This window comes from Zonotrichia leucophrys, chromosome 6, assembly GCF_028769735.1.
Source record: "Zonotrichia leucophrys gambelii isolate GWCS_2022_RI chromosome 6, RI_Zleu_2.0, whole genome shotgun sequence".
Classification (NCBI taxonomy): Eukaryota; Metazoa; Chordata; class Aves; order Passeriformes; family Passerellidae; genus Zonotrichia; species Zonotrichia leucophrys.
The window spans coordinates 32,738,449-32,760,425 of NC_088176.1; the positions used below are offsets into that span (position 1 = coordinate 32,738,449).

The window sequence follows — 21,977 nt, forward strand, 5'->3', positions numbered from 1 at the left end:
GCCTTAGAACACAATGCACAGAGCTCCATAATTAAGCTTAGGACTTTCTAATGTCTTTAGATATACTAGAAAAGTATGTCTAAAGACATTAGAAAGTTCTAGATATACTAGAAAAGTAGATATAGCTAGATATACTCTTCTGCAGCTTAGGGAGTTATTCTAGACAAGAATATTGACTATTCTAGACACCTTAATACACAGACCTTACTTTGTCCTTACTTTTCTATTTCTTTATAATTTTTCTGCTGACCAATCTCATGGCTGCTGCTAAGCTCTAATCACAGTTCTGAGGTCTGCCTTCTGCAGCTTTCCCAAAACCCTCTGATTTTATGGATTCCCACAAGGTCCTGCTGTCCCACCTCAGCCCTCACGGGGTGGCTGGAGGAGGTGGGAGCTGCTGGAGCCGTGGCTGAGCCCGTGCTTTGTTGGCCCACAGGAAATCCCCTTCTACCACATCTGGAGCGGCAGCCAGCGAGCCCTGCACTGCACCTTCACCCTGGAGAGGTACAGCCAGGCCTCCACCGAGCTCACCTGCAAGATCTGCGTCCGGCAGGTGGAAGGGGAGGGGCAGATCTTCCAGCTCCACGTCACGCTGGGAGAGGTGAGCGGAGGGGAGGGGAGGGGAGGAGGCACCAGGGGACACGCTGGGACATTTCCCCAGTGTCTCACCCTGTCCTTCCTCTTCCAGCACGGCAGCTCCTCCGACACCCTCCGCTCCCACCACAGCGGTGCCACCTCCACCTCCACCTCCACCACCCAGGTGGGACCCTACGCCTTCAAAATCCCCCTCTCCATCCGGCAGAAGATCTGCAACAGCCTGGATGCTCCCAACTCCAGGGGCAACGACTGGAGACTTCTCGCCCAGAAGCTTTCCATGGACCGGTGGGTGTCCCCAGGCTTTGCTTTCCCCAGCTGGGAGGCTTCACTCTGTGCTCCCTGCCAGCTGCAGACATCCAGAGGGGTTGTGTCCTGCTGTATAGGTCCATCCATAAATGGGGATATGTTGTATCCATCTCTATCCTTGCACATGATTTTAAATTTTAAAAGAGGCAAGGTTTAGATGAGATATTGGGAAGGAATTGTTCCCCTGAGGGTGGTGAGGCCCTGGCACAGAGCGCCCAGAGAAGCTGTGGCTGCCCCATCCCTGGAAGTGTTCAAATCCAGGTTGGACAGGGCTTGGAGCACCCTGGAAATATTGGAACTAGATGATCTTGAAGGTCCCTTCCAAGCCAAACTATTCTGGCATCCATCTGTGCCACAGTCCTGTGTCTCCTGTCCCTTTGAATGGCCCTTGTTTCTCTGGGACAATGGCTGTGCCATTCCCACCTGGTTTCACCCCAGGACCTAAGGGAGAAAGGGTCATTTCAGCAAAGCAAAGCTTACATTGCTTTTGCATGAATGCCAGCTCTGTCTAAAAACTGCAGACAGTCTCTCCAGGGCTTTGGCACTCACGTTACAGCATTTCCATCCAAATTCATGTTCCAAACAGGTTCACTGTGGTGGTGTTCACAGGGGTCTCAGGAAGAGGGAAGAGATGAGAATCTGACTCTATGTCTTAGCAGGCTCAATTTATTATTTTATGATATATATGGTATTAAAATTGTACTGAAAGAATAGAAGAAAGGATTTCATCAGAAGAATGTGAAAGGTGAAGAATGGAATGTATAACAAAAGCTTGAGAGTCTAGGACAGCTGGACTGTGATTGGCCATTAATTAGAAACAACTATATAAGACTAATCAAAGATGCACCTGTTGCATTCCACAGCAGCAGATAATCAATGTTTACATTTTGTTCCTGAGGCCTCTCAGCTTCTCAGGAGGAAAAATCCTAAGGAAAGGATTTTCCATAAAACATGTCTGTGACAATCCAGCATCCTCCCTCCTGCCGCCTCCAAAGGGGCACCCCAGCAGCCCAACCCTCTCCTGCTTCTCCCTTTCAGGTATCTGAACTACTTTGCCACCAAAGCCAGCCCCACGGGGGTGCTCCTGGACTTGTGGGAAGCCGAGCACCAGGACGACGGCGACCTCAACACCCTGGCCAGTGCCTTAGAGGAGATGGGCAAGAGCGAGATGCTGGTGGTCATGGCCACGGAGGGGGACTGCTGATGCTGCTCCCCACGCCTGGGGGGCCAGGAGGACGAAGCAGGGGCTGAGGAAGGGTCCTCCCCCCGTGGCAAGGGGAGGCACATCCGTCCTGAGCGGGGAGGGCACCTCTCCTGCACCACTGTCAGCCTTAGAGACCCATCCTCAGCGTTTACAAGCAATCCAAGTGTTACACAGCATTCCTCCTCCTCCTCCTCGTGGCACGGGGAGGAATTAGGGCTTCTCGAGTCAATGGGATGGGGGCTTTCCTTTTCCTTCTTGTTTTTGGGTTCCCTTCCTCCTCCTCCTCCTTTAATAGCATTTCTGCGTGGAAGAGATGAATACAATCCAGGCTTAACTTCTGTCAAAGGCTTCAGGCAGCTTAACGAGGCAAATAGGAAAGATAAAAAAAAGAAAAAAAAAAAGAGTTTCTTAGGAAACGCAAATAATTTATTATCCAGATCTTTGGATGTGTCCTTTTTAAAAAAAAATACAGAAAAAAGAAAAAAAAGACAGATTTATAAATCTCTTTTTTTTTGGTGTGTGAGAGCAAGAGCGTCGCTGTGGTCAGGGTGGCAGAGAGAGATTTCAATGGATACACTTTTGTAGGGAAAAGCGTGTGATCCAAGTTGAGGAAAACATGTTTACATGTCCTGGGACCCCCAGGGAGTCCAGAGGTTGAAGTGCCTCCCCACCCCTTTGCTTCAGGGCCAGCTCAGACCCTTCCCAAGGCTTTTGTCCTTGCAAACTCCCTTTTCCAGTGGGAATGACAGGTCCCGCTCCACCTGCAAGGAGGGATGAGGGATGCTGCCCTGGATTTAGGGTTCAGGGTGGGCAGAGTGCATCCAGATCTGGGTATTTTTAATGAATTCTTCCCTGGCATGGTTTGGGGGAGCTTTTTAGGATGGCTACGCCTTCATTTACACAAGTTCAGTACAAACCAAAGATTTCAGTCCTGCGCCAACCTCCAGACTCGAGGCTAAAGGGGGGCGTGTTGTAAACCCAGCAGGGTTTTGCAGTGAGCACCCCAAACCTGGGCTGGGGCTCAGAGGGAGGTGATAAATGGGTGTGGAGGGGTCAGGGGAGAGCAGGGGCTGACAGGCTGGGATGTGGCCACTTCAAACTGCCTCCACTTCAGGTCCCTGCGCTCCTGCCTGGATTTTGATGCAGTATTCCAGCACGGATTCAGGGAGAGATACTCTGGTATTCCCAAGCTGCCAACCAGGCTGAGCAGTTTCACAGGAGGAGTGCTCAGGTTTCCATCCCTCACTGCAGCTCCTGTTTTTCCCTGGAACAGGTTTTTTATAACAATGGGGAAGCTGTGGGGTGAGTGGGAAGTAACCCAGTGGTAGGCAGGAACGAGGTTCCTCACTCAGATACGGTGTCTTGATGAAGGTAAAAAAATTAGGTTGCCTGCAGGTAGAAATAGTTACTCACCGAGTGCTGTATCTTAGAAATTTGTCTGTTAAAAAAAAAAAAAACTAAAAAAAGATAGGAAGGGGGTGGTAAGCTCAGGATTAGACTAGGTCACACTGCCAGGCTGTGGGTTCCCCATCAGTGGAAGTATTTGGGAGCATGACAGTGGAAGTATTAGCTGGGACATGGCAGCATTCCTGTGGGCAACTCCTGAGGCCCTGCTGGAAAGCTCTGAGCTGCTCCCTGCTTGTCTCAGGGTCCCTGGGGTTCACTCCTTGCTGGGTTTCAAGGCTGTGGGAGAGAAGGGATCTTTTCCCCTTGTGCTGGGTGGGAAAACTGCTGCTAGGAGAGCTCCTGTGCCCCATGAGAAGGGATTCATCCGTCATTTGGGTTGCATTTGACCATTTCTGAGACCCTCTGAGCTAAGGAAGAAAGAGCAGATTTGGAGAGCAATAAACACTCAGTGGATCAATCCAGCTGCCCATGGTCTCCAGGGCTCCTTCCTCAGCTCCACGGGGCTCTCTGAGGGATGAGAAGCTCCTTCAGGTCACCTGGGAATCTCTCTGGCTCCCATTCTCTGCTCTGTGGATCACTGTGCTGGGATGTGTGTGTGTCTGTCTGTCCGTCCTGCCCGTGGGTGCCTCTCTCCATCCCTCTCCATCTCTGATCCCCTTCCTTTGGGCAGGCAGCATGCCCTGGCTTGGCTGAAGTGCATCTTTGGGGAGCTGCTCCCCGTTTCTCTGACCAGGAGCAGGAGCAGGGCAGGGGGGATGCAGGGTTTGCCTCCATCTCCGTGGGTGCCCGCTCCTCCACTCCTCCCAGGGGCTCCTCCAGCCAAGGCATTCCCATGGTCTGGCAGTGTCCATCTCTTGCCCCAAAATGTGTTTTCCATATTTATATGTCCAGGGGATGGGCCCAGTGGCATCCTCTAAACCCTCGTCTGTTTGTTCTGTAAACTAAAGAACTGTAAATAAAGTTTAGCATTCCTATTGTAACAAATTAATTTTTATGCAATAAATTATATTTCCTAGTCTAATAATAAAAAAAAATAAAAACAAAAAAAAAGGAAACCATCTGCTTAATCTGCTTGCCACTCTGCTGTTCATCACTCACCATTCCTGCTGGATTTGGCCTCTGCAGGGATTGGGGATCCCTCTCTTGTATTTGTGGGGTTCCCAGGTGAAGGAAGGAATGATGGATCCGACTCCATGTTCTTAGAAGGCTAATTTATTATTTTAAGATACTATATTATATTAAAGAATACAGAAAGGATACAGACAGAAGGCTAAAAGAAGTCATGAATCTCATGACTCTTTCCAGAGTCTGACACAGCTTGGCCCCAATTGGCCATTAAGTCAAAACAATTCACATGAAACTAATGAAACAATCACCTGTTGGTAAACAATGTCCAAACCACATTCCAAAGCAGCAAAACACAGGAGCAGCAATCAGATAATTATTGTTTTAATTTTTCTCTGAGGCTTCCCAGCTTCCCAGGAGAAGAATCCTGGCGAAGAGATTTTTCCAGAAAATACAACAGTGACAGTGACATTTCTGGTCAAAACATTCCCTGTTTGACGTTGCAACAAATAAAAATTAGTCCATGCATGCCTACAGTTCACAGATTGCATGTTCTATATTAATGGCACAATAAACATTTTCATTTTTGTACTAAAAGTAATACATTATCTGAGCTAATGTCTATGTTCTAAGTAGTTCCATGCACCAAAACAAAGAGCAAAGATGTGCAAACTGACCATCCACACTGGCTGGGGGTGAGAGAATTTTTATTTTGGTAAAGTCCCAGCAAGGAAGTAAGCCAGGAGGGTTTGCAGGGAGCTCCAGGAGCCCCCTGTCCCTGCCTGGCCACTCAGCTCACCTCATTGCCACCAGGAGATGGCATCACTGTCCGTGCTCTGGGCAGGAGCGGGAATTCTGCAGGCAGGGAGGAAAAATGGGGATGAAACCGCTGCCCTGCCAGCACAGAGATCATAACGTAGCCACAGGAAAATGCCCAGCCCTGCCAGAGTTGTTTTCCTTGTAAAGAGTGTTACAGACAGTCCTGTTCCACCTGTCCCTGCCTTGGGACATCACACCAGGTTGGTCCAACTCTGCCCAATTCCCCCTTTCCTTCTCCCGTTGAAACTCCCAGTTTGCTATCTCCCCTTCCAATTCAACCCCCCCAAATCCCTGCAGTGGCACATTGAACTCGGGCCCTGTGAAAAACGCGTATTTTCTGATTGGCTTTCCACAAATATTCAAATGAATATTATATGTGTTATGTTAGGAAGTTATGCTGTGTTAATTTTCTTAAGTAGTGTGTTAAATACAGTTTTAGTTTGTAACATAATGTTAAAATAGAAACGATGCTATGTGAGATACTTTTTTTAAAAAGAGAGGAATGAGGTAGTCCCACTAAGATAGCAGCCACAGGACACCTGAATCTTTCAGAGAAAGAGAATTTATTGCTCCATTATCGAGTTCTTCCTGCCTCACTCAGCCCTGAAGACTCAGTCAGGATTCAGAGGAAGAAGCTGACACTGCCCAGACAGAATCCTGTGTTTGAATGGAATTTATGCATCCTGAATGAGGTGTATGAATATGCGACAGGCTGTTGCTTTTAAGGGTTAATCCTCTGTTAACATGGGGCCTTTTTCGGGCTTATTTTGCCCAGAAAAGGCACCTGGACTGTTCATAACTCTTTGTTTTTATTGCCTCATATTGTCCTAAATCCAAATTGTCCAAATTAATATCACTCGAATTATATTGCTATTTTTATAACCATTTTATTACAGGTATTTGGAACGGAGGAGGCGTGGCCAGCCCTGAGGGGGCGTGGCCAGCCCGCGCCTCCCGCCTTTTTCCTGCGGGGCGCGGCCAAGCCCTATAGGGGCGTGTCCAATCACTGTGGGGGCGTGTCTATGTGGTTGGTGGGCGTGGCCTTCTCTTCAAAGGCGGGGCGGGGCGGGGCAGAGCCCTAAGGCGGCGGAGGCGGCCGGGCCGGGCGGGACCCGCGTAAGTGTTGCGGTATCGGGGCCGGGCGGAGCGGGGACGCGTGGGTAGAACGGGGGGCTGCGGGGAGGGAGGGAAGGAGCGGCGCTCCCCGCTGTCGAAATTCCCGATTTGTCCGCAAAATCCTCGGTTTCCGGCATTTCCGCCTCCCACGCGCTGTGCCTGGCCCGCGGTGGGCTCTGAGGGTGCCGGTGCCCCGGGGCGGGAGGCTCTGAGGGTGCCGGTGCCCCGGGCCGGCTCCTGCGGCGTTTTCAGGTGTTTTTCCTGCGCCTGGTGATGATGCCGTGTGTCTCTGTGAGTCATTTGTCACGGCCGGCTGACGTCGCGCTGCGCTGGTGCTGGAGTAGTTTACGAGCGGTTTACAAGTGCTTTCCGAAAGCCCGGCCGCGTTACTACGAGTTTGCGCCTTGCTCTGCCGAGCCCGACGGCGCTGCGGGTTTGGCAGCTGCTGTTGGGTGTTTTTTGGAGCGTGGCATGAGCTGAGCGAGGTTTCTTACTCCTGCAAGTCCAAGGGTGGACGGGTTAATTATTAATTATGGGTGGAATTACGGGTGGTATGTGCTGAGTCTCTTTCCCCGTGGCTTCCCATCCCTCCCTCGCTCCTTCAGTGTTTGGCTGCCGAGGCGCTGGCAGAGAATGCCCAGAGCAGCTGTGGCTGCCCCTGGATCCCTGGGAGTGCCCAAGGATGTGTTGGACAGGGCTTGGAGCAGCCTGGGATAGTGGAAGGGCCCTGGTGTGACAATGTCCCTGTTGTTTTTCCCAGCACGATGTTCCCGGCAGGCAGCAGCCCTGCCCCGGACCAGGAGCCCCTGCTGGAGGATGCCGTGCGGAGCGGGTACAGCCTGCAGAAGCCCAGGGACCGCTGGCACGGCGCCTACCTGATATTCTTCCTCCTGGGCATCGGCTCCCTCCTGCCCTGGAATTTCTTCATCACGGCCAAGCACTACTGGAGGTACAAGCTGCAGAACTGCTCGGATGAGCCCGGCCCGGCGGGGCAGGCGGCCTCGGACCTGCGGGTGAGTGCTGCTTTGGAGGCAGAAAAAAATCACCTGTCCTCCTTCCTAACAGGCTCGTTTTCCTCCTCTGTTTCCCCAGAAGGTTAGTGAACATCCTCTAGGGTCTCCCCTGCCCCAGAGGGAAAAGTTTATTCGGTATTTATTTACAAAATAGCCACAGGGAAGATGCTTCAAGTCATCTTGTGGTCATGCCTTTTACCTGTATTTGGACTGGGTTGAAGTAAAGTGATGCTCTTTTCTGGTTTGGGGCTTTTGAGGCATGGTGGCAGCGTGTTTGGAGTTAATGTGGGGTTAAACACTTCCATGATGACACTTTTCCCCATCAGACCTGCATGTGGGAGGGACGAAGATGTCAGGTTGGCTTTGGGGTTTATTTGAAGGGCTCAGCAGAAAGGGAGAAGAACTGGATATGTCCTGTAGTGCCAAAAATGAAAGCATATCCGTGAAGGGTGGGAAAACCCAAGGAGGGAGAAGAGTTGCCATTGCACATGGATTAAAACCCAGCAAGAGGAGAGAGGAGTGTGGAACCTGATCTTTTCCACTGGTCCAGGCATGGATTGCATTTGCCACCCACCATTCTGCTGCTGCATTAAAAATGTGGTGCAGGGGCTCTGAAGCACTCTCCTCACTGCTGGTGTGAGCCCATTTGTGGGAATGAATGAATATTTCCCTGGGATGTACTGTGAGCACACTTCTGCCTGGTGCAGAGCATCAGAAAGTCACTTTTCCTCCCCAGAAGCAGAAGCAAATTAACTTTTTAAGCACTGAGTATCCCCAGGATGGTTTGGAGGTTTGTTTTAAGTAGGTGGGTAAATAAGCTGCAGTTTTAGCAGCCAGCTTTGTGTTTTGCTTTGTCTTTTCTCTCCTGATTCATCGTGTGGCCGCAGAGCTTTGAACCTCCTGCTTGGCTGAGCTGATGCCACAAGCACAGAGATTTAAGTCTCTGCCTATCTGGACCCTCTAGGAGTGATTATTAGATTTCCTGTTGCTTCCAGTGAAGCTCCTGATAAGGAAGAGAAGAGATGAATGTGCTTGTAAACTGATTAAATATGATGCCAAGCTGTAAAAAATAATGAACTGTGCAGAGAGAACCTGCCAAGTGCCTTCTCCTGGTTGGATGTGATGAGACCCCATCTCTGGAGCTGGATAAGTGCAGAAAATGAGAACCTGGTGTGATAGGGGTGGACATGTAGGTCATCCTCCTGTTTGTGGGCTTCATCCTACCTGCTGGCTGAGATTCCTGCAGCAAAAAAATGGGATTGAGCCCCTCCAAGGGAGAGGAGAGGAGGGGGAGCAGCCACACTTTGATGGTGCACAGCACCATGACAGCTCTTTCTTTCACTGTTTGTTTTTTTTCTTCTGTATTTGTGTCCCAGGGCTATGGGAGGGCAAATCCCAGAATTCCCATTGCCCCGAGCAATTTGCAGCATGGGCTCCAACACTGCAAGGTGGACACCTACACCCCATAACTCCCTGTTGTGTCATATTCAAGACCTGAAATTCATGTGTTGTTCCCCCTGCAACGTTCTTTACTTTATTTGGGTTTTGTTTTTTTTTTTCCTGGCAGGACTATTTTGAGAGCTACATCTCCATTGCCTCCACCATACCCTCAGTGCTGTGCCTGATTGGAAACTTCTTGCTTGTCAACAAGTAAGTGTTGCTCTGATCCCAAGTACCCCAGCCACATTGCTCCCTGGCTTTGCTCCTGTCTTCTTTCCAGCTTCCCATCTCAGGGGGAAACCACAGGGCATCCTGAGCTCAGCCTCCCTGTGCAGCCAAAATTCCCCTCCTTGAGTTGCAGCCAGCTGAGGTGAAGTGGGAGAAGTGCCTTGCTCCACAAGTGCCTGCAGTTGGCTTGAGTAAATGAATTCCTAATGAATTCCTTGGTTAATTGCTTGGAAACAAAAGGTTTTGCCTTTTAAAAATACTTTATTGTCATCAGGGTTGGCAAAAGCCAGGCTCATCCAGGTAGGAGCAGCACCTTGCCCTGGCCTTACCAGCCCTTGAACTGGGATGAGAAATGGACCAGCTGCTCCTTGTTGAGGCTTAAGCCTCAAACAGCCTCCTGCCTTCATCTGTACCCTTCCTTATCCCACATCAAACTGCTGCATGCTTGCAGGCGTGGCTTTGCATGGCTAACATCCAGATTCCAGCTCCCTCACCTGCTCCCACCTCTCTTTATTCTCTTTACCCTTCTGCCAGCACAGGAGTTGCCCCTGTCCCGTGTTTGACCCTCAGCTGTGGTTTGAGGCCCAGCAGTGACTCCCTCCCTTGTGCCCAGGGTTGCTGCCAGCGTGCGGATCCTGTCGTCCCTGTTTGTCATGCTGGCTGTGTTCCTGGTGATCACCGTGCTGGTCAAGGTGGACACCTCCACCTGGACCACGCCTTTCTTCACCCTCACCGTGGGCTGCGTGGCCGTGGTCAGCAGTGCCTCCACCGTCTTCTCCAGCAGCATCTTCGGCCTCAGCAGCTGCTTCCCCATGAGGAACCTGCAGGCCCTGCTCTCAGGTTGGCTGATCCCACTGGGATCGTGCTCGTGGGCTTTCCCTGCTCGGCTCTGTGGTTTTCTCTCTGGGGGTTTTGTCATGTGGGGGTTTGGTTCAGAAGCTTAACTTTGCCCTAATGATAAAGGGAAGTTGCTGGAGGAGAAACTTGCTCGGTCACATGAGCTTTGGTTTCTGTAAACAGCCATAAAGTGACCCTGGAGTGCTGCTGGGTGCAGGGAGGAGGAGGAGGAGAAAGGAGGGAAGGAGGTGACATCCCCCTGCCCTGTCGTTTCCAGCAGCTTTGCCTTGTTTGCTCCTTTCTGATCAGCGTTTCCATGAGTGATGAGGGGCAGCTTGGGAGCCGTGAGTGATGAGCTCCCTGGAGCATTGATAACATTATAAATATGCTGTGGAATGCTTGACAAACCAAGAGGAGAAGGAGGGGGGGAAAAATCAGGAGGGTGAGATTTTTCCTGGGGCCAAGACAGGAGTGTTTTTAATGAGTTTATCTCCAGGAAGGAAAGCACCACATCCCTGAGATGGCATTCCTGCCCCTGGTGCCTTGAATCCCCATCTGGGGGAGTGCAGAAGGGAGGCTGATTGTGTGTGCTGGTGGGAAGGCAGGTTTAGGCTTTGGGAAGGGTTTGGGCTGTTTCTGCAGGACTGGGGAGCTGCAAACCCAGCAGAAGGACTGGGGAGCTGTGTTGGAAGGGGTGCAGGATGGCACCTGGGCTGTGGAGGTGGAGAGGAGCGTGTTTGTGCCCTAGCTGTGGGGCAGTGCTCCCTGGGGAGCTGTGCATGTCACAAGAGCAGTTTCTGGGTGCCCCTGTTGCTGTGTGTCCCTCACTGTGCCCACTCTGTTGGCGCACGCAGGCCAGGCCATGGGTGGCACCATCAGCGCCGTGGCCTCCGTGATAGACCTGGCAGCGGCGGCCGACGTCACCGACAGCGCCCTGGCCTATTTCCTCACTGCCGACATCTTCATCGTCATCTGCATCGTGGTGTACCTGCTGCTGCCCCGGCTGGAGTACTCCAGGTGGGTGCCAGCCTGCCAGGGCCTCCCACAGAGGGATTGCAGTGGGATGGCTGGGGATCCACGGGACACTGGCCCTGCTGCTGCTCCCTGCCCTGTCCCTGTCACCAGCCGCGCTTCCCCTTTCACCAAAACCACAGGCTGAAACCGAGCTTCAGCCCAGGGCTGAGTTTCTGCCAAGCTTTCCCAGGGCCCCCAGTGCTGCCTCTCCCAAAATGTGTGGAGTCAGCAGAGAGCCCTCACCCAGGGGCAGCCAGCCACGAGTGTCCCCATATCCTGTCTGCCACTGGTCTGGTTGGTGCCTGTAGCCCCCAGAGCCCCCAAGGGCCTGCGTGCAGTGGGGTCCCCTCTGTGAGCACTGAGGGTGCAGAGAGATGGGGACAGGGGATGCTGCGTGTGCAGGGGTCACCTCTCTGTGCAAGCTGGGAGCTGCAGGTGTGGTGGAGTGTGGTGTTTGTGAGGGTCCCCAGCATGAGAAATCTGACCCCATGTTCTCAGAAGGCTGATTTATTATTTTATGTGCTTATATTAAAGAATACTATACTAAAGAAAGAGAAAAGATACAGACAGAAGGCTTAACAAGAATGAATAATAAAAAACTCCTGACTGAATCCTCAGTGTGACACAGCTGATGGTGGTTGGTTGTTAGTTGAAAACAATTCACATGTTTGGATAAACAATCTCCAGGCCACATTTCAGAGCAGCAAACACAGGAGAAGCTGAGGCTCCTCATCTTCCCAGGAGATGAAATCCTGGCAAAGGGATTTGTCAGAAAATGTGACAGTGGAGTTGCTGGTTCCAGCAGGCATAGCTGTGTCTCCAGCTTCTCTCCGAGTCTCAGCTGCATTCCCCCATGCTCCCCTGTGTCTCTTTCTGCAGGTATTACCTGAGCAGCCAGAAGGAGAGCCCCTCTCTGGTCACTGTGCCCTCTGACAGCTCCGTGGAGGACCAGGCAGAGCCAGGAGGCCCCGGGAGCTCCTCCTCCTTCCTCACAAGGAGTGCTGGCATCCCCCCGCTCCGCCCCATCCTGCACAAGACTGCCCTCCTCGGCTTCTGCCTCTTCTACGTCTTCTTCATCTCCATCATCATCTTCCCTTCCCTCTCCTCCAACATCGAGTCAGTCAGCAAAGCCTCGGGCAGCCCCTGGAGCACCAAGTACTTCACACCCCTCACCTGTTTCCTGCTGTACAACTTTGCTGACTGGTGTGGCAGGCAGGTCACTGCCTGGATCCAGGTGCCAGGCCCCAAGAGCAAGCTGCTGCCTGCCCTGGTCCTCCTCAGAACCATCTTCCTCCCTCTCTTCATCCTCAGCAACTACCAGCCGCGGGCTCACGTCCGGACCGTGCTGTTCAACAGGGACATCTACCCCGTGCTGTTCACAGCCCTGCTGGGGCTCAGCAACGGCTACCTGGGCACTCTGGTCATGGTCTACGGCCCCAAGATCGTGCCCAAGGAGCTGGCCGAGGCAGCAGGGGTGGTCATGTCCTTCTACCTGGTGCTGGGGCTGGCTCTGGGCTCTGCCTGCGCTGTGTTCGTGGTGCACCTCGTGTAGAGGGGGCAGCCAGGGAGGGGGATACCCTCAGCTTGTGGTGCTGCTCTTGGGGGTTTGGGGTTTGGAGGCAGCCTGCCTGTCTGGGCAGGGGGGTAGCTGCATCCAGGGGGGATGCAGAGGGAAAATCTCCCTTCTGAGAAGGGGCATCTCCTGTGCTTGGGAAGGTTCTGTCAGACACTGTCACTCCCCAGTTGAATGGAGCAGGGACCAAAACAGCCTCATCCTCCCCAGGATGCTCAGGGACACCATCCCTTACCCGTGTGCCAGTGGCTTTAAACTGAACCCAGGGCTTTTGGGGCCACCTTGGGTCTTGGTGCTGCACTGTTGTGAGTTCAGCCCTTCAGGGGTTGGTGGTCTTAGGGAGGGCTCACCCCTCACTCAGCTGTGATAGTGGTGTTGAACTAAAAGGGATTTGAGCCCTGGAGCACCTGCTCACAACTTAGGGAACAAATAGCAGCTGCCCCAGGGATTGGGGCATGTTTTTGCACAGATTTCATACAATCATTGCACAAAAATAATTTTTATATGTATATAAAAGGGAAAATGGTCCACTTGGAGTTTTTCTTGCTTTAATTTTTTCCACATAAAATTGAACTGAGGGCTCATCTACCTCCCAGCATGGTGCCACTAGTGCTGGGGACTATTCCAAGGGCAAGCTGAGAGGAACATTGTTCTTGCTGTGACTGTGGTGTGACCCCAAGGCAAGTGAAATGCTGAGTGGGCCTAACCTGAGTTTTTTAGTGTGTCTTCAGTCTGTGCTCTCTGTGAAAGCCAGGAGGAGGTAGGAGAGAGGCCCTGGTATGAGGTTCACAGCAGAAATCTGCCTAATTCCTGTAGACAGGCACCATATGGCCTCCAGATGTTCTCAAAGGGGTGAGCTACTGTGACACCCAAAAATATGGCCCACCCAAAGACAACTGGCTTTTAAAGCCATTTAAACTCCCATATGCCAGCACAGCCTGGACTAAATCCGATTGCTGTGTTTATTTTCTCAAATGGGCTGGATTTATGCTCTGCGAGAGGTGAAGTGATCTAAAGGCAGAGCTTGGCAGTGCAGTGATGCTCAGGGGTGCTGGCTGTGGAAATGGATTCCTTGGGTTAGGAGCAGATGCTCCATTCCTGGGTGCTCTCTCAGCACCTGCTGCCTGCCCTGGAGCTGCTGGATGTGGGAGAGCAGCAGGATCCATGCTGGTCACTGCCCCAGGGCTGAGGTTGGGGTGCTGGGAGCCCCTCCTGGGGCCAGAGCTCCCATCCCCTCCCTGCTGCTGGAACAATGCAGCACTTGGTCAAAAAGCCCAACCCAGCCTGGTGCTGGCAACCAGAAATTCCCTTTGTGGTCTTTGGTGAGCCTGTCTTCACCCCGTGCATTTCACCCCAGTCCAAGGAATGATGAGATTTGGCTTGGTGTTTTACTGCTTTGCATCTCTGCTCCTCCTCTCCTTGTTACAGCCCAAATTCCTCTGCAGGGAGAGCTCAATTATCTGGTACTGTTGCTAATAAAGAGAATTCCTGATCCTGTGCAACTGCTGGTGTCTGGAATGATTTCTCTTGGAGGTGCACTGATGCATGCAGTTCCAGCTTGCAGTTTTCCTTGTGGCCATCCCTCTCTCCCAGCTTGGATTGTGAACTCAGAGAGATCCCTGACAAGGAGCCCTGAGATCACTGCCTGGAGAGCATTCCTGTGGCAGGGGGAGTGAGCAGAAAGGGGATTTATCCTCTGGTTTTGGTGGCGTGCAGCTGAGGAAGGTTAATAAGTGAGGAGGAAAATCAATGCAGATGCAAACTGGGTGAGAAGCAGGTGTGGGCATGGAATGCCATGGTGTGGGGATGGAGGCTGCCAGGCCTCTGAGGGATCATTTACAGGGAATTGCAGAGAGCAGCAGGGAAGTGATGGCAGTGCCTGGGAGAAGCCACATTCCTGCTCAGTGTGGGACGTGCCAAGGAGCTCCAGGTAAGGAAACCTTGAGGAGGGAAATGGTGCTGGAGGGTGGAATGAGGCTGCTGCATCTGGGGTAAAATGAAAATACAGCTGCTTCTTGTGCCTAGGTGGGTTGAGGTTTTTCTTTCCCCATGGCAGCAGGGCTTTGGAGCTAAGTGATCATCCATTCCAACCCAAACTTCTCCCATGATCCTGGCATAAACTGGGATAAATGCATCTTTGACAACCAAAGCAGCCATGGAGCCCAGCTCCAAGGCTTGGAATGGTGCTCTAGCCAGGAGCAACACTGCAGGGATCCACACCTGTGCTGGTGTCTGAGGCTCCTCAGGACGAGGGAGGAGATGAGAATTTGACTCCATGTTTCAAAGGCTGATTTATTATTTTATGATATATTAAAAGAAATTATATACTAAAGCTATACTAAAGAATAGAAGAAAGGATTTCATCGGAAGGCTAGAAAGGAATGAATAATAAAATCTTGTGACTGATCAGAGTCTGACACAGCTGAACCATGATTGGTCATTAATTAAAAACAATTCACATAACACCAATCAAAGCTGCACCTGTTGGTAAGCAACCTCCAAACTACATTCCAAGCAATCAGATAATTATTGTTTACATTTCTTTTCTGATGTTTCTCAGGAGAAAAACCCTAGTGAAGGGATGTTCATAAAACATGACAGTGGCACAAAAACTGCCTTGCAGTTCTCCAGGAGCTTTAGGGGAGGCAGTTGCTCCCCAGGGCTGAGCTCCAGAGACAGACCCTGGCTGGAGCTGAGCTGCCTCCATGTGTCTCCCTCACCTGCCTAAAAATGCATTCCCAGATTTTGTTTCTGTGATCACCCCATGCCCTCAGCTATAGGACACAAAATAAAATTATATGGATACTGGAACTTTTAAGGTAAAAAGAAGGGAAGTTTAATTTTAGATTCCAACATGTATAGATTTTCAAAAATGCCAGTAGATTGGAGGATAGCAGTGCTACTTCTCCAATAACACTGGACAAACCAACAGTTCATCAAATTTTTCTTCTTCCAAAAAAGAATGTAATGCAATAATTATTTACAAAAGTGTGCACGAGAGAATTTGTTACAATTTGTTATGCAGCTATATATTTTTTATTATGTGGGCTACGCTCACATCAGCTGCAAGTGGCTTTCTCCAAAGCCTTGCCTGGGCTGTCCTCTGTCACCCTGATTTTTTAAGATTTTCTCAGCCTTCTGATGTTTACATTCTTGTAGCAAACTTTCTCACACACTTTCTGTAAATAACTCATTGTTTTGCATTCTTTTATGGAGGAGGAGAAATTTGAGGGACTGCTGGTTTGTCCAGTGTCATTGGAGAGATGTCGCAGACATCTTTTATGAAAAATCCTTTCTTTAGGGTTTTTCCTCCTGCGAAGCTGAGATGCCTCAGGAACAAAATGTAAACAATGATTATGTAGAATGCAACAGGTGCATCTGTGATTGGTCTCATGTGGTTGTTTCTAATTAATGGCCAATCACAGTCAGCTGGCTCTGACTCTGTCTGAGACACAAGCTTTTGTTATCATTCCATTCCTTTTCTAAGCTGGCCTGCTGATGAAATCCTTTCTTCTATTCTTTTAGTATAGTTTTAATATAATATACATCTAAAATAATAAATCAAGCCTTCTGAACCATGGAGTCAGATCCTCGTCTCGTCCCTCATCCTCGGACCCCTACAGTCACATTGGAGAGGTGGCACTGTCACCCTCCAATCCACTGTCACTTTTGGAAATCTATAAATGTTGGAGTCAGAAAACAAACTTCCCTTTCCTTGGCCTTGAGAGCAGCAGTGTGTGTGTTGTGGTGTTTCATGTCCTGTAGTGAGTCCCCCCTCACTGGAGTGTCCCCAGGGCAGAAATGCTGTCCCTGTCCATCTGTGGCACCAGGACAGCATGGTGCCTTTGCTGGCAGAGCCTCTGCTGCAGTGCCGTGGCCCCTGGGCGGTGGGAAGAACCTCTGGAACACCTCAGCAGCACCCTGGTGGTGCCCAACGAGCAGCAGGAACGCGATGCTGCTCCATCTTTGAGGCCCTTTCCAAGCCAAACCATTCTGGGATTCCCTGGAACACGAGTGGCCGCTGGGCCCTTGGGGCTGAGCTGATCCTGCCCCTCCACCCCCAGAGGAAAAACACAAACCCTGCCTTTGAAACCTTGCCAGCCAGCTGCAGGCTTGCCCGGCTGCTGTTCTCCTTTTTCCCTGCTTTATGGAGTAATTTGTACTATATTTACACAGCAGTGATAAACAGTTTTTAAAATGGAAGCAAAGAAAAACGCTGCTGGATGAATTGTTACAAAAAAGCCCTGTTTGCCATTCCAGCAGGGGGAAAAAAAAAAGGGATAAAAATCACCATCCTAGGGACATGCTGTTCATCAGATCTGGGTATTTTTTCCCTTGATTTGTGTGCCTAATGTGAGCAGAAGAAGTCGCAGATGCATGCTGAATTCTGCAGGGAACATATGCATGCATTTAAATCATTTACAGCATTTACTGGTGCAATTGTAAAGCACATTATTTTTCTGCATTTGTAATTAGGCTCCAAACAGATGGTGAAGGACTGTAGCTCCTGATTAGACAGCCTTGTGCTCTGTTGGACGGCGCTGCGAGAACAAACCGAGATGAGAAACTTTTCCTCCTCGTTCATCACGCCAGGGCGGGGGAGTGCAGGAGCTCTGGGTGAGAATTCCTGCAGCATTCCTGGGCAGGAGTGGGAGCTGAGAAGGGTTTTTAAAGCAAGAGTGGCTCTGTCAGAGGAGTAATCCCACCTGCACGGCCTGGGGAGAGGTTTCCTCCTCTCCTGGGGGCAACCTTGAACCTTCAGCAGCACCACGGGCTCCCCAATGGTTCCTCATGATGCCTCAATTGTTAGTTTTTGTATTTTTCAGGTTCTGTGCTGCTCTACTGTGTGGGTCTGGGCTTCACATCAGGGGGTGGTGAGCTCTGTGCACAGAGCAGGGAGACAAAACAATTCCTGCTCCAGCTGGGGAGCAAGGACAAATGATCCAAATCTCAGGCCCAAGAGCACAAACAACGTGGGCTGGAGAGAGAAAAACAAGGATGGGACTGCATGGGCTAAAGCTGGAATTGGACAATTAATTCCAATATGCAGAACTTATAAAAGTGAGAGACCCCATGCCCAGTCATCCATTTTGGTTCATTTTGTGGCCATTTTGGTTCATCCTGGGTTCGTTTTGTGACCATTTTGGTCCATCTTGGATGCAGCCCTGGCTGGGCTCTTGTGCTGCCCAAGGTGCATCCATGGAGGAGTTCCTTTCCATAAATCCCTGCTTTATTCTTTAGCTCTGTCTGGTCTCTGTTCTAGCTCAGCCTTCCCAAGGCATCACCAGCACTCGCCCTCCTTCCAGCCATCCAGGAGTCCCCCTTGCTCCTGTCACCCCTGTCCCCACCTCACACAGGGGACAATTTATCCCATTCTTCCTGCAGCTTCTTGTTTTCCTGGCTTGCCTCCTGAAATCACAAAGGTCGGAATGGGTTAAATGGAAATCACCTGATCAAAATGGGTTAAACGAGAGACAGCTGAAAAGCAGAGCGAGGCAGAAGAGGAACAGGGTGTCAGTGTGAGACCCTGGGTGAGTGGCACAGCATTCCCTTGCCCAAAGTTCCTTTGTGTTTCCTCTGCTGGTCCTCCCCAGGCTGTGGAGAGGGGTGGTCACCTTCTGTTGGGTTTTTATTTTGAATTTCACTGTGTTAGCAGCGAGGTTATCACAGGTCTAAGGCCAGGGCTGGCAGCAGGGAGCTCATCTTGCTCCTGGCACAGCCCCCTGGTGATCCCTGACCCCAAACAGGGACCAAGCAGCTCCAAGGGCACTGCAGGGAAGGTGGCTGTGAAAAACTCCAATCACTTGGGGTTTTTTTAAATTTTAAAAGTTTAATAGTAATAAAAGGGTTATAAAAATAATAATATAATTAGAATAATAGTAACTTGGACAATTTGGGTTAGGACAATAAAAGACAATAAAAACAAAGAGTTACAGACAGTCCAGGCACCTCTTTCTGGGCAAAATAAGCCCAAAAAAGGACCCACGTTAACAGAGGATTAACCCTTAAAAGCAACAGCCTGTTGCACATTCATACACCTCACAGATGATGCATAAATTCCATTCAAACACAGAATTCTGTCTGGGCAGTGTCAGCTTCTTCCTCTGAATCCTGACTGAGTCTTCAGGGCTGAGCAAGGCAGGAAGAACTCGATAATGGAGCAATAAATTCTCTTTCTCTGAGAGATTCGGGTGTCCTGTGGCTGCTATCTCAGTGATAGTCCTTTCTTTAAAAAAAGTATCTCAATAGCATAGTTTCTATTTTAACATGATGTTATGACCTAAAACTATATTTAACACACTACTTAAAAAATTAATACAGCATAACTTTCTAACACAACACAGATAATATTCATTTGAATATTTGCAAAAAGCCAATCATAAAATACGCATTTTTCACCGTGGCCCAGCCGAGGGTATGGTGGCAGGGCTGTGCTGTGGGTTCTCCGTCCATGGATTCTCTGTGCCTGTAGATGGCACCTTTTCCTCTGCTGAGGAAGACAGAACAAACCCAAAGAGGGGAGGGAACAATTTCGGAGGGGAAATGTGCTCCAGGTGTGTGGCATGAGGAGACCCAGGGTGGTCCCACAGGTGTCCCCCCCTCACTGTGGATCTAAATCATCTGGATCATCACTGAACCCTCTCCAAGCTCAGTGAAAAGCGCTTCCAGCTGCTCCAAAGGGGATTTTTTACCCCCATTATTAACCCATTGTGGCCCTAATCAGCCCAGCTAGGTGCTCTCCTTCTGGCCCCACCTGGGGACAATTCTGCAAGGTCTGGGCTGAAAAGGTGAGCCCAGTTTCTGCCCCTCCTGCCGTCTCCATGAGATCAATTTGAAACCCAGCACTTCTCTATTTCTAAATAAAAAAGCAGAACAAACCCAGCTGCTCTTTCTGTTCTTTTCTTCTCCAGAGAGAGAATTCCAGCACTCCCTGGGCTTTGCTTGGCTTTCTCACCAACCTCCTTCACTCAGAAATTCCTAAAAAAACCAGCACGATCCCAATATTGGCCCTAAAATCCTGTGTGAAATGGACCTGGAAATTAATTTCACACTGGAAAAGCCAGCTCAGTGTCAGCCGCAGCACAGGTGGCGGTGGAAAAGAAAACTCCAGAATGGCTCTAGAAATTAATTCTGTGGCTTGGATGGGAGGGAGCTGCCACCACCCCAACCCACCCTGCACCTGGAATGCTGTGGGAGAGGGAGGATGCCCCCATTCCCCTGGGGCTTGGGGTCTGGGGGGACAAAATCCCCCAAAAAATGGAAGCAGGGGGCATGGGCTGCTTGTTCCTGAGCACAAAACAGCCCTGCACTTTTACACAGCCCTTATTTACTGAAAAATGAAAAGAAAAAAGGGTGGTGGTTTGGGAAAGCACTTCCAGGGACCCTTGTGGGAGACTCCTGTGTGAGGAAATGACTGATGGCACCACATTCCATGGGCTGCTTGTCCCTGCAGACCCTGGAGGCCGTGGCACAACATGCTCCATGGCAAGCAGAGCCAATTCAGTGCCTGAGCAGGGCAGGATTTTGCACATTTCTGCGCTTCACCTGCGTTCCGTGCGATATTTCATGTGTTTAGAGGCAAATGGTGATCCCAGCTCTCAGAGGCAGAGAGGGGGAGAGCTGGATGAGGGAATGCTCCGTGCCTGGGTGGGAAACGAGAGGGGGAGCAGCCCTGCAGAACAATTTCAAGGTTGAGTGAGTGGTGCCAGGAGGCTGCGAAAGGCTCTGCTGAGCTGCTCTGTGCTCGCAGGCAGCGTGGACAAGGGATCTGCCTCCAAAATAATCAGGTTTGCCTGTGATGGGGCTGTGCAGAAGGGCTGGGATGGCAGGGAGGGTATCCCAGCCCTGCAGCTTTGGGCTTGGTGTTGAGATCCCAGCAGCATCTCCCTGCTCACAGAGCATCACTTTCTTCTTCTGCTGCCCCTTTTCCCAGCCCTGAGCCTGTGGAAAGGCACAATTCCCTCAGGCTGGCTCTCAGGGCACCATGGATTGCTCCAGCTGGGGAACAGCAGCTCGGGGAGCTCTCTGAGCCTGCACACTGCCCTGCCTGATTGAAACCAGCCCTGACAGGGACGTGCAGAGCACAGGATACTGAATTCCTGTGGGGTTTGTGAGCCTGGGCACTGAAATCCCCCTCGATGGGAAAGGCTGCAGCCTGTATTCCATCGGGAATGGGAGCCCAGGACAGGGGAGCTCAGCTTTGTTAGAACCGGCTTATGAAAAACATCCTCAGACCAGTCAGGATGTGAGCAGAAATCCCCCAAGCCAAGGCACAGGGACCTGGCAGAGGAGCAGAGCACAAGATAGTGAATTTCTGTGTATTTTGTGAGCCTGGGTGCTGAAATCCCCCCAGCTCTCCCTCCCCTTTAATGGGAAAGGCTGGAGCCTGTATTCCATCAGGAATGGGAGCCCAGGCCAGGGGGAGCCCAGCCTTGTAAAACATCCTCAGACCAGTCAGGATGTGAGCAGAAATCCATGGTGTGAAGCCAAGGCACAGGCACCTGCCACAGGAGAGGTGTGCACCTTTCGAAATAAAAATCCTGACCTGAATTTTTCAGTGAGACATCACCTGTGCAAAGTCACAGCAGCTGCAGGCACCCGGGCCTGAGGCACACCTGCACCTGTGGTTCTGCTTTGGTTCCTCCCTTTTTTTGGGCGTTTTTCCCCCTCCTTAACTCGCTGGCTTTGTGGGGTGAGCACGGCGCAAGGATGGAGAGGGCAAGGAAGGGATGAAGAGGATGAAGCAAGGAAGGGATGAAGAGCCCTGGGGAGACAGGAACCCCCAGATCAGGGTGCTCAGAGCCCCAGCCAGGTCACACCTGCACCCTTTGCACTCCTGGTGACCCCCAGGTTGGTTCCTGCAGGAACCTGACCCAGCCCAGGTGTGATGGGAGGGAATCACCTGCCAGCACCTGAATTGGCTGCAGAGAGCTCATTGCATTCAGCTGTTTGCCAGAAACTGTGGGGTTTAACCCCAAAGCAGCCGTGCCAGGGCTGCCAAGTGCCTGCAGCTGGGCCAGCTTTGGTGGGGCTTTGGTGCTCCCCCAGTTTAGGGAGGACCAGGAGCAGGAGCAGAGCAGACCTGTGCCCAATTCCAGCCAATCAACCCCAGCGCTGTGCTAATGGTGTAATTAGAAGAATTAAGGCTTAATTACCCCCTCCTGCTGCTGCAAGGGGTATTTGCCTGCTTGTTCTGCAGGAGGTGAGTGGAGGGGAAGGGTCCCAAGCCATGGCAGGGGGGTGCAATGAGCTGATTTTTAATGTCCCATCCAATCCAAGCCATTCTGATTCCCAGGCAAGGCTCTAGGACGGGCTTTAATAGCATAAACTGTCCTTATTTAAGCATTTTAACCCAAAA

General features: G+C 51.0%; 2 protein-coding genes across 5 annotated transcripts in view; both read left to right on the forward strand.

The window, feature by feature from the left end:
* The window catches only part of UNC5B (unc-5 netrin receptor B), a 60,352-nt gene extending 55,824 nt beyond the window's left edge, over nt 1-4,528 (forward strand). For both annotated transcript variants that reach the window (XM_064716773.1, XM_064716774.1), the window contains 3 exons: nt 437-601; nt 689-882; nt 1,942-4,528. In XM_064716773.1, the coding sequence (XP_064572843.1) occupies nt 437-601; nt 689-882; nt 1,942-2,107 (525 nt within the window). In that variant the 3' untranslated portion in view covers nt 2,108-4,528. The remainder of the gene's footprint in view (nt 1-436; nt 602-688; nt 883-1,941) is intronic.
* A 1,849-nt stretch (nt 4,529-6,377) lies between these two features.
* SLC29A3 (solute carrier family 29 member 3) lies at nt 6,378-14,121 on the forward strand. 3 transcript variants are annotated; one of them, XM_064716912.1, is made up of 6 exons: nt 6,378-6,514; nt 7,275-7,527; nt 9,095-9,177; nt 9,809-10,035; nt 10,887-11,049; nt 11,926-14,121. In XM_064716912.1, exons 2-6 carry the CDS (start codon nt 7,279-7,281, stop codon nt 12,596-12,598), a joined length of 1,395 nt encoding a protein of 464 aa, XP_064572982.1. In that variant the 5' UTR covers nt 6,378-6,514; nt 7,275-7,278; the 3' UTR covers nt 12,599-14,121. The 3 variants fall into 3 exon arrangements, with proteins under 3 accessions (XP_064572982.1, XP_064572986.1, XP_064572983.1); XM_064716916.1 differs by having other exon boundaries at nt 6,513-6,558; XM_064716913.1 differs by lacking the exon at nt 6,378-6,514 and adding an exon at nt 6,609-6,805.
* The last annotated feature ends 7,856 nt before the right edge of the window (nt 14,122-21,977 follow it).

What these genes read in the sequence shown, in the direction of transcription:
- SLC29A3 (XM_064716912.1), top strand. Translation starts at nt 7,279, where the DNA reads ATGTTCCCGGCAGGCAGCAGCCCTGCCCCGGACCAGGAGCCCCTGCTG. An exon ending in CCTGCAGGCCCTGCTCTCAG is followed by an intron (nt 10,036 to 10,886) that starts GTTGGCTGATCC and finishes TGGCGCACGCAG; the next exon opens with GCCAGGCCATGGGTGGCACC. An exon ending in CCCCGGCTGGAGTACTCCAG is followed by an intron (nt 11,050 to 11,925) that starts GTGGGTGCCAGC and finishes CTCTTTCTGCAG; the next exon opens with GTATTACCTGAGCAGCCAGA.